We start from the raw sequence: 11,648 nt of genomic DNA, 5'->3' as shown, positions 1-11,648 counted from the left end.
CCCCCCGGTGGTTTCTGATTCATCAATGGATTTTGTTCATCAGGTAGATGAAGATAATGATACTTCAATTAACTCCCTCAAAGATATAATGGAGGAAGAACGTCAAAAGAGAAAAGTTATCAGACAACGAAACCTGGGTTGCTATACTCAGTTCAGCGGAACTTTTACACGGTTTTCCCTGGTAATTTATCCTCCTGAATAAAGAAATGGGATTTTACACATTAGAGCTGATGGTATAATAATGTTACTATAAAGAACCGATAGTTTGTACTAGTGCTAATGTTAACTTGTTTATTTAACAGGATGGTTCTAAAACTTTAATCAAGGGAAATCCTTGTTCTGTTTCTAATGATCCCCTGATAATAGCTCACACGAAGCATCGAGGTCCGGCAAAAAGGACTGTGTGGGACCAAGGAAGAGTACCAGCAACTAACAATAAGATTTTAAATTTGCTTTATGATTTTATTAACCAGTTCCTAGAAGGGGGATACAATGGTAAGATATGTGGTTTAATGATGCATCTGCTTTCACTTCATTCGCTTCTTATGTCACTACTTATTTTTCCATTCTGATTTAACTCATTACAGTCCTGATGCAGTCTGTTCGTGATGACATTGAAAAAGAACATCATGCTATTCAGATTAGCGATATTGTTATTTTCTTTCAGGTTGCTCAGTTTGTTACTTCTTTTCAGTACAACAAGTTTTTGAATCAGGTAAAGCAAAGTTTTACACAACTGTTGTTCTATGGTTAGTGTGTATCTGAATTATCTGTAAAGATGCACAATACTGTTCCTATTACCGTCTCTTATTGGTAACTTCAGTTTCTATAAAAAGATAGATATAATGAAGTTGGGGGTTATTTACTAACAGGAATATTTATCTTTTGAAACAAAGATCTGCTTTCTATAATCTCAGTCGTGCCTGACTGTTAATTCAGCTGTTGCATAGAGCTTCCAACAAGCCAACAAGTGAGGAAACACTAGTGTTACTGGACATTGAATATCCATCTAACAGAGCTAACTTAGGCGCTGGATATGCATTATTATGTAGCGGTTACAATGAATTCAGACATTTATAAAGTAGATCCTGAATCCATTTACGTCATGATCAGATTTGATTAGTTAGTGGCTTTTATTGATTCATCTAATCAGTAATCAGTGTAAAGTTTAAATTAGTAAAAACATTATGCTGTCAAACTTTTGCATTGGGAAGTTTGACTGACTAGTCAACAACTGAATGTTAGCTATTCAGAGAATGCGTACACATTTACCAGTTAAATAACATTTATAGAACCCTCTTTCATTTGTACCCAGCTTCATGATTCATGATTATCATTTCCAGATGATATTGGTATTCCTGATCTATGTACGAATCTGAAGCTATCTAGAATATGGAGAACTAAATTTTGTCATACTCAGAACATTGAGGATCTAATCTAAACCACTTATTTCTGGTGTCTGATCATTAGAGTTGAGACACTAAAAAGAGACGTACCAAGATGTAATAATAAATGATACAGGCTCTTGTGAAAATTCTTTTTTGCATAATTTTGTGCTTCTCTTTTGTTGGAATTTCATTAAGTAGCTTCCATTTACCTTGTTTTGTCCTTGTGATCCCATATTTCAATCTTCTCTTGACTCTTAATCAGCCCCATGAAGAAGTTGATGCCCAAGAACCGATGGATTCTAGAGCTGGCAGCACACTGTTCAGAGGATGCATATGTGGTCCTATTGCCGAGTCGTTAAATATATCAATGTTCCAGTTGGTTCTTTCGAGATGGTGTTTTTCGCTCGAGACCTTGAAGGAGACAAATGACTGCAAGTTTCTCTATGTGGCAGGATCTCTTATTAAAACTATGGTGATCACTTTTCTCACAGTTTGGGTCTTTCCTCTTATTTTAGTTTAGTGTTTAGCGTTGATGAAAGGAATGGGATGCATGTACCTTTTGACATGCCTCTGCATGGCTAAGTAGGTACAACATGCAATATCATAGAACAGAAGAAAATGAGATTTGTTACACCTTTAGTAGTATGCAGCATTTCCCAGCCCAAAGGCTGTTGCTCGATACTTGCTTCAATATCTGCTTCAGCTTAAGGATTGGTCTAAAATGTTGGGTATTATGACTGAATCAAACTTTGGGATCCTTCTCTGACTATACTCATATTGGTTGACAGCTTCTTATGCTGGAATTGGTGCTTAAGCAGTCTCCAGAAGATTCCAAGGAGCATCGAACATCCCGAATTCTTCTTTACAAGTTATTCTATGATCAAACTGAAGAAGGGATGACCCAGTTTCTCTTGACCCAGATCAAATCATTTGATACCCATAAGCAAGCGAAAAGGTCTCCCTTCTGACACACATTTTTTTTTAAAAAAGAATTATTCCTAAAAATTGGAGAAAAGTTGAGTAAGAATGCAGTAAATGTGGTGCCTCTACCAAGTCTCATGACTCCAATATTGAATTATGAATAAGGAGAAAATCAACTTGTAGTTGATTAGTTTATTGGAGATCTTAATAGCTGTTATGCACTGCACTCTTATTCTGTATTGATGTAATTCAACCGCCTCAGTAAAGCTATCTCTATGGATAAAATTATTTGCATGCTTGCTGGAATCTGCTCAAAAACTTGCTTTCAGTTCCAACCTTCAGGTGGAGCTGTTTTGTAGGCTCAGTTCACAATAGTGCAACTTTGAAGTATATTTTCTTGTTAATAACTATCAATTTCTTTGTCCATGTCAGAAAAGCTTTAATCTTGAATTTTCTTAGCTACAGGAAACTTTATTTAGAAAGTACAAACCATGTCTAGACAAAGGATCTATGAGCTAAGTTTGTTATGTTGGCTTCTAAATTCCACTGCACTAATCATGAAAAGATGTCAGCATGAATTAAAATGTGCTATTTATTAAAAAAAACAGTGCTATTTGTTGTTTTTTGACTGCATGCAATTTACCAGGTTAATGCAATGTTGTGTGTTTGGAGAAATGTATATCTAACCTAAAGCATGTATAATCTTCTACTAATATTTTGAATCTGTTATTGCCAGTTACCTTGCTGATTTGGTAGAAATTATCAATACAGTAATAAAGCTGATGGAGAACCTTCAAGCACGTGGTTCATTAAGGGTATTCCCTGATAACTTTTGTATTTTTGTAAATTTTAATTAGCAAATACTTTCTTTTTTTGATGACAAGGGAAACCTGCAGAATACTTTTGTACTTAATATTGATTTCTAGGGGCTTTTGTTCATAATCTTGAATGATTCAATCACTTGCTAATCAAACTTCAAATGCTCATAGTCGCCTGCAGATACTTGCTAAGTAGATGTGTTTCTATGAAGTGGAGAACCTTGTTAGAGAAAAAATAACCTTTCTTGGATTGAGGAGAGATAGTATTAATGCTCATTTAGTCCAGATCTAAATTCTGTAATAAAGATATAATGGAGAAGTGAACCACAACAAGATAGCAGCAACTTTGATCTGTGTTCCATATCTTAAGCAAAGCCATTTTATCTTTATATGGTAGTGCTGTAGTTGGGGTTGGGGGGGGGGGATTCCTCAGCATTAAGGACACGCTGGACGCCATCAAAAGTGTAAATAAAAACAAATAGAATAGAAGATACTTACAGAGATCTTAATAAATCTACTAACTGATCTATATCCTCTAAACCTACTTCTTTACACCAAAAGTAGAAAGATATTATACAATTACATTTAAGTTTTTGGATGGAATTGGATCTATCTTCATAACATCTCCATTTCTCTCTCCAAACTGTCCACCAGATGCATTCTGGGATGATCCTCCACCACTTCTTTTGACTTTTGCTGCCTCCTCTTTTTATCCAGCAGCTAAGCAAAGCTGCAGTATGCTCCGGCATCGTCCAAGTTCCAACTTGTCTTTGTTATGTTGATAAATAGAGACCAAAGTTGTTCGGTAAAAGTACAGTGTCAAAATAGATGACTGTTTGTTTCATTTGTCTCATTGCATAAGAAGCACCTGGAAACTATGATGGCCACTTTTTTCTTCAGAACTTCTTGTGTCAGGCATGCACTTTTAACCACCAACCAAGTAAAGCATTTTACCTTGGTTGGGATGGACCATTCCATAAGTTTTTCCATATTTTTGGTTTCCCTCTATACTGTACCCTTTCTTTCATTTTATAAACCCTTTTAACAGAGAATTGCCATCAATATTGTGTTTCCATCTTAATGTATCTGGTTCAGCAGTTGTGCTATTGAAGTCATCAACCCTATTTAGCAGATCGGCTACTCTATCAATCTCCCAGTCATTTAGCAATCTCCTGAAGAATAAGTTCCATCCCTGTGCACTCCACATATCATAGATGATGCCATCTGGGTTGTTGCTTTGAACTAAATTATATATGGTGATGAGGTAGGATAGCTATATTGGTGTTGGGTGGCACTTCTCTGGCCAACTCTTCCACACTATTCTTTTTTAAAAGGTAAAAAATAAAAATTGGGTTGCGCTATATATATGAGTATACAATAATGATGTATTTGACAAATCAAATACCATGGTCTATTAATCAACCATTCTGGAGTTGCAGTCTTGTGTATGTAAGAGGGCTAAGCATATTATGAAGTAACACTTCCTATAATGAGTCATGTGGTATACTATATGAGTTAGTTCACTCATGTATGAGGGCCTGCCCCATCTTTCTTTATCGGGTGTCTCAACATAAAGAAATATGCCATAGCAGGATCTATATCTCATTACCGCCTTAAGTTCCATAGATGCTAAATATAGTTTATTTCATGGATTTCTTTTTGCTTCTGATCTGATACTTATTGACGAAAAAGGATCTATTTTTGTGTAGATTTCAAAAAAGTTGAGGAAGAAACGACCGAAGACTGCAGTTACAGATGACAAGAAGGAAAATGATGATGAAATGATTAGAGATTCAGCCTCCGTTGGGCTACCTGTTGGTGGCTCTAGTCATGAATTTAGAGATACTGGATTAGCTCACAATGGAGAAGATGCCATAGACTCCAACAAGATTGATGAACACATAGGATGTACCACGGTGAACGAAGATCAAATGGTGGTTGAGAGTACTGATACAACTCACAATAATGCTGCAGGCTCTGGAAGTGAAAAGTCAAATAATCTTCATGTAGTTGGAAAGGGAGAAGAAAATATAACAATCCTAGATCAGGTTAATCAACATGTTCCTCTAGAAGCTCAGTCAGGAAGACACCAGAACACTCAGCCAGAGACACAACAAAAACTTTCTGATGATGTTAATGACGATTATTCTTCTGGTGATGAAAATGTGTTGACTACAGAAGATGATCTCAAAATATCTGCTTTGGTCTCTACTCTTGCAAACAACGCCACCATTCATAATCTTTGTTGGTTACTAAAGTACTACAAAAGCAACTCCATTATTACAAATAATTCTGTGATACACATATTACAGAAAATATGCGATGATCTGGAACTTTCTCCCATGCTATACCAGGTAATTTATTGAAACTTTGTTTGCTTTTAATTGTTGAAAAGCAATCAAACTTTTTGTTTGAGATAAGATCAATGTGAAGATTAAGTAACATATCTCATATTAATTTTTTCTGCTTGATATACAGCTATCTCTCCTCATCATATTCTATGACATTCTGGAGGAGCAAAAGTCTAGGCCTTGCAGAGAATATGAGAGCATTGTTTTCTTTTTGACTAACTTAGTTAGGAGAATGCTGGCCAAAATGAAGAGTAATCCCCTGCTTTTCATAGAGGTTCTCTTTTGGAAGTCACGTCGAGAGTGTCATTATCTCACTTGCGATTCCATGCTAAAGGATCTATCTCAATTTAAGAATGGTAAAAATAGTTCTGGTGTTAAAATGACTGGTGAAATTGGCTCATGTGAAGCAAATGGACGAACTCGCCGAAGTCTAGCTGATGCTCTTGGTGATGATGAAGCTGATTTTCCATTAGATTTTTCAGACACTGTCAGGTAGGATGTTTGCACTAATACCACAAGAGTGCTTTTGTTGATTGTTAAATGCTATTGTGCTTGAATCAAAGAAAACAAGAGTTTCATATGTTGAATTATGTATTACTTCGACTGTGAATTTATTTTTGTGACAGACTTGGTAAACTTGGGAAAAAAATTACTTTTTACTTTGAAGTTCTCTTTTTCTAAATTTTGATCATTTCCTATTACAAAAAAGATAAAATAGCATTTGACAAAGTTGTAGGTCTTTCATCCATTAGAGAAACAGCCAAGTCAACTTTTTTCCTCCAACAGAATCTTATAATTCAGTGATTTTCGCAGAAAGAAGGCAGAGGTCACAAATAGGAGTAGCCAAAGTTTGGGAGAGGGAGCGGAAAGCCCAGCATCAATTTCAAATGATGAAAATGATGCAATGAATGGAAAACAACATTTGAAAAAGTATGAATCCTCATTCTTGGTTTTTTGCTCTTCTTGATTTCTCAGTTTAGCCATCTTCTTTATTGTGTTTTTTTATTGCAGACAGAAGCAGTCAGTTGAACAAGAGTCTCAGAGAGAACCTAAAAGACGAAAACTTCAAGCTCTTAATGATGAATCACGACAGAAAGCTGAGCAACTATTTGAGAGGTACATATATATAGTTTCATTATTTGTATTTTTGAAACCCTCCTCTTAATCCTACCAATGATGAAGTAGAAGTGTGCACATACCTCGACTCCTCGAGTGTACCCTATTAGCTCCCACATTTACATTGCCCCATAGTAGTTGAGTCTCTTTACTAAGTGTTTGTGATATGTTAAATTAGGCTGTAGAATTGGGAGCTATGGAGTAATAATTCATGTTTGAACTTTGAGGGTGACACATGTTAGTTGTGAAAAAAAGTTCAACAAAATATTGTTGTATTCTACTATCTGTTCATATTGTTTTCACAAATGATGATCCCTTTCTTGTATGTTTTCCAGGTATAAAGATAGTCAAAATTGTTGTGATCTCATAGCGGAAGCCCTTGATCCAGATGGAAAGATTTCACCTCTCCAAGTTACCAGGGCACTTAAACAGTTGGGATACAAAATCCCACGGAAGAAAAATACATTAAATGCTAGTGCTCCCGACAAACGTAGGAGTGAAGTAAAGGTTCTAGAAAGTGATCTCAGACTTCAAAATTCAGATATACTAGAAGAGGGTACTTCGCAGAGAAGGCATCTGTAAGTGTGTTTAAAGCAGTGTAGTTATATGTTTCATGAACTTGATTTTAAATATTCTTGCTGGTCATTCTCAGGCACACTAGAAAGAGAGTGCAGGCATTTAGTCAGGAGCAGGAGCAAAAGATCAAAGATTTGTTCGAGCAGTGAGTTCTATTGCCCATCATTTACTCAAAGATTTTCCACTGAAATTTCTTCTAAACATAAATATTTAAGAAAGCAACTTCTTCTTTGAGACCCTGGCTTTCATATATCCATTTCTTATATGGACTAATAATATGATATGATTTTACTATGAAAGGTTTAAAGATCACAAGAGGTGCAGCCACATGATTGCCAATGCACTTGATTCTGAGGGCACTTTATCTGCTGCTAAGATTTCACGAAAACTTAAGCAACTTGGCCTGTATGTCCCCAAAAAGAGAAGCTTAGAAACCAACTTGCAATTGATGGATGAAGCAGGTGATGCTTCTACTAAAGGTTCAGACAACTCTGATGATGAGACTTTGTTATCAATGAGAAGGTACTGTTAAGTTCTTTGATGCGCACAAAGCTTAAATATTTGGGTTATCTTGAGAAGTGGATTGCTCTTCCTTACTTCCAGAGTAATTTAGTCCAGTGCACTGTGTTAATTGATGGGCGACCATATCCTTTCCCCTTGAGTTCCCACCTATGATTTTCTCCATTATTAGTCTTCGCTAGCATAGTAGGAAATCCAAAGCTAGGAGTTGCTGTTCTAATAAACTTCCTAACCTCTCCTTTTTCAGCATGTGTTCTAGCTTCATGCTTTTCTTTACATGTTCAGAAACTAGTTTCTGCTGTTTGTCTTTATCTGCATAGTGACTCCAAATACCGTATTGAGAACCATCAGTCATGGTAATTCCTCTATTTGTTGTTGATGTAATCTACTAGTATATCTGGAATATGCAAAGTAAAGATATACCATTCACGTTGCAGATGATATTGCCTGCACTCTCTATTCTTCCTGATTCAGAGTGTTTGGATTGACTTTTTTAAATTTACTTATAAGTTGAAAGCTAAAATCATAAGTTGGGGAAAGTTACCAAGTTCAAAAAAAAAAAGTCATAAGTTGGGGGCACCCAACTTTTGCCTCTTTCTTAAAAAAACTTTTTCAGCCTAAAAAAAGATCTGCTTAAATGCATTTTTTGTGTTTCCCAAACAATTCCAAAATTAAAAAAAAAGAAGCTTAAAAGCCACTTAAAATAAGTCAATCCAAACACCCACTAAGTTTTGAAAAATGTGGAAGAAGAGATTCTAATGATACTGATCTCCTGCTTCCTTCTCATCCTGAGTTGGGTTGTGAGGTTACTTAATGGCATGTAAGCTAGAAGTTAAAAGGCACTATACTCATAGCAGGCAGTTGCATTATCACCTATCTTGCTGGGAGTAATGTTTTGGATGAATGGTGAACACAATTATTACTATGCTCCCACCAAATATATGATAAGGGCTTTCATTGTTTTATGGAGTTTCAGGAGCAAACATCAGGGGAAAGGAAGCACTTCTGGAGGAAGAGAGAACCAGAATACAAGGAAGAAATCATCAAAAGATGCGTCTGATGATGAATTGCTGACTTCACTATTGGTGTATGCTCTCTTTTGTCTGTTTTTCCTCTGCTTTACATAATCTTTACATGACTTTGAACATGTTATTTGTTTTCTGAGAATCAATGAGAAGTCGTCGTGGGCATCTGTCTCCCTTTGGTCCTGCTTATGGTAGATTTATTCTGATTTATGTTTATGTGTATTTAGCTTATAAATATGACACATCAGTTATTAAGTGTAGATAGGAGGGGGTCAAGCCTTACCATTACTTGATAGAAATATCTCAATTTGTTTGGTACAAGCAAAGTTGCACAAATATATGCTGATTGGTCAGTTCATTTACAATCTGAAAAAGGTGAAAATGTCAAGTATAGATGTGCATTGCATTGATTGTTGGAGTACCATATTCTCAAACGCCATATAATATACAAGGGAAGTGTTTACTCTGTAACTAATAGTTGGAGTCCTGTCAATAGTTTCTCTATGTCTGGGCTCAGATTCATGTTTCTTCAAATCATGATCTTCACCAATCACCAAGTCTTATTATTCTGTCAACGCATCAAAGTTACCTATTTGAGTTGTCCTATTCATTGACTTGTATAGTTTAGACATGGTCTCCACATCCTTCTAGTTTTCAGGGCAGGAAGGAGCTACTTTTGTTGGTCAAGTTTAGGTTCTTTTGGTCATGCTCTAACAAGTTTCTAGTTCTTTTAGCTGGTGATAAACTGATAGGGATGGAAGGATGAGATCACCTTTCAGATTTGAGAACATGTGACTACTAGGCACTAGCAACATAATTTGGAGATAGAGTAGTTGGGTGGTGGGATATATATGCTATAGGGGAGATAATCTTTCAGACTTGCAAAAAATTTAAAGATGCTTAAGTGCCCGTTTGGATCGACTTATTTTAGGTGCTTTTAAGCCAAAATAGCTTTTAAGCAGTTTTGAAGTGTTTGGTAAAGTTAAAAGTGCTCATAAGCACTTATTCTAAAGTCAATAAGCCAAAAGCCATAAGTTAGAAATCCTAATTTGTGGCTTTTGGCTTATAAGTCATAAACCAAAAGCCAATCCAAACAGGCCCAAAGAAAGACGTAAGAGTGTGGAATAAGGTTGTGTTTGGGAGGATAGAGGTGAAAATGAGGGAGTATCAATGAAATAATTTGCTTGATAAAAAAAATGTTTCACAGGAAGGTGGTACGTTCATTAGTTAACTTGGGTTTCTTTATAGTAACTTACTGTCATTGAATTGTAATCTTGAGTAGACTGTAGACTTTTTCTGTGTTGGCTTATGAGGGAGCACAACATATATTGTGGTAATGCTTTCAGTTAGTAAAATTACTACCTTCTGCAGGACACTTATAGTTATTACAATGAATTATAATCTTATTTGATGCAGAAAAACTCAAAAAGCTGTTCCACAGAGCGAGGATGGGAAGCTAAATATAAATTCAATCAAGACCAGCAGCGAAAGTGACATTGAAGACAAAGATGCTTATGACTCAGAGAGGTACACTACAGCTGTGTTTTTATTGATTCACTTTTTCTTGCACCACGGTGGATACTGCATATATCCTCAATTTTTATGAGCCTCTTATATAGTTGCCCACTTTATCTTATTTGCTATTTGGGATCTTCCTCTAATTGCTTAGGAACTTGACAAAATTACTATGCCAGTTGTCTCTTCATTGGGTATGAACCCCTCATATCATCACTCACCTCATCCCAATTTCTTTTCGGAATCCTCTATTTTGTGAAGGAACTTTAGAACTACTATACCAGCTTTCCGAGGCTTCTGAGTTGTTTTAGCCATCCTCTTCTGCTTTCCTAAATTTGATACCCTTGTTTACTTCCTCTTATGTTTGTTAAACCAAGTTTTGGCATCTATATACATTCACATCAACGGCATATATAATGTACAATCTAGTAACCATTAATGTCTGATAGTGACTTTATATATTTGCCATAAATTAGCTCAGATGGATTGTAGCATCAGCATTTACATATGATGTTTATTCCCTCTAAATAATTTTCTCGTGCTTTTTCATATTTGGACTTCTTTATCTCAAAAGAGCATGGCATGATTTTAGATCCATTGGCATTGGTCCATTGACCTACTTAACTAACATGATCTTAACCTCTCTGGAATTTTAAGGGGAGAGCTTGATCAAGCTACTGCAATGGAGGTTACAGGATTTAATAATATTGCCTCAGATGTTGATGCTGGTAACCTAGCAACTGACCTTAGCAGTGAGCAAGATGTTCCTCCTGGCAATCAGCAATTACAGGGCAAATTCCATTCTGAATTGTCTGATTTTGAGGATGATGATGCTTCACTTGAAGCCCCTATTATTACTGTATCGAGAAGGCGACTGAGGATGGTCATTGATGTGGAGGAAGATGACTGAATCAAGGGTAAGTCAGCCCATCTCGAGAGCTTGTGGTCGACTGAAATGTAAATTTATGATTAAAGTTTCTAATGATGCAATTGTGTAGATGAATGTAAAGCATCGTCACTTTTTACTTATTCTAAAGCTGGAGAAACATCACAAAATTTTCTTAGCTAGTGATGAATCAACCTGTAGAAACATAATAGCATCGACGAAGCTTATTCTCTTTTGGTTGCTAACTAACTCACTATAATCTAAAGCCTTTTATATTTCGTCATACTACTTCTAACTGGATAAATATCAACCTGTTTTGAGTTAATCAACTGTTATCACAATTCACAAGTTTACATAGTATCTTTATCTAAACATCTATTAAAATCCTGAAATTCAAAACACTAACATGGCTTTTTCAATATAGATACAGATATCACATGGTATATATGTTAGTGGTTCACATATGAAAAAAAAAACTGTCAATTACAAAATTTGGGGTGGGATAGACTTACTTGAGCATATCTATTAACGGT

At 35.8% G+C, this 11,648-nt stretch overlaps 1 protein-coding gene across 1 annotated transcript in view; it reads left to right on the top strand.

Moving 5' to 3' along the window:
- The window catches only part of LOC107012189 (protein timeless homolog), a 16,242-nt gene extending 4,844 nt beyond the window's left edge, over positions 1–11,398 (top strand). Inside the window, exons 5-20 of the mRNA XM_015211957.2 lie at positions 44–181; positions 303–495; positions 588–715; positions 1,651–1,860; positions 2,177–2,343; positions 3,046–3,124; positions 4,837–5,481; positions 5,606–5,970; positions 6,292–6,408; positions 6,490–6,594; positions 6,930–7,172; positions 7,247–7,315; positions 7,471–7,692; positions 8,666–8,776; positions 10,131–10,241; positions 10,887–11,398. Of these exons, the coding sequence (XP_015067443.1) occupies positions 44–181; positions 303–495; positions 588–715; positions 1,651–1,860; positions 2,177–2,343; positions 3,046–3,124; positions 4,837–5,481; positions 5,606–5,970; positions 6,292–6,408; positions 6,490–6,594; positions 6,930–7,172; positions 7,247–7,315; positions 7,471–7,692; positions 8,666–8,776; positions 10,131–10,241; positions 10,887–11,139 (3,156 nt within the window). The 3' untranslated portion in view covers positions 11,140–11,398. The remainder of the gene's footprint in view (positions 1–43; positions 182–302; positions 496–587; positions 716–1,650; positions 1,861–2,176; positions 2,344–3,045; positions 3,125–4,836; positions 5,482–5,605; positions 5,971–6,291; positions 6,409–6,489; positions 6,595–6,929; positions 7,173–7,246; positions 7,316–7,470; positions 7,693–8,665; positions 8,777–10,130; positions 10,242–10,886) is intronic.
- Positions 11,399–11,648: the final 250 nt, after the last annotated feature.

The sequence above is a fragment of the Solanum pennellii genome, chromosome 3, assembly GCF_001406875.1.
Source record: "Solanum pennellii chromosome 3, SPENNV200".
Lineage (NCBI taxonomy): Eukaryota > Viridiplantae > Streptophyta > Magnoliopsida > Solanales > Solanaceae > Solanum > Solanum pennellii.
This window is presented reverse-complemented; position numbering and strand designations above follow the sequence as displayed.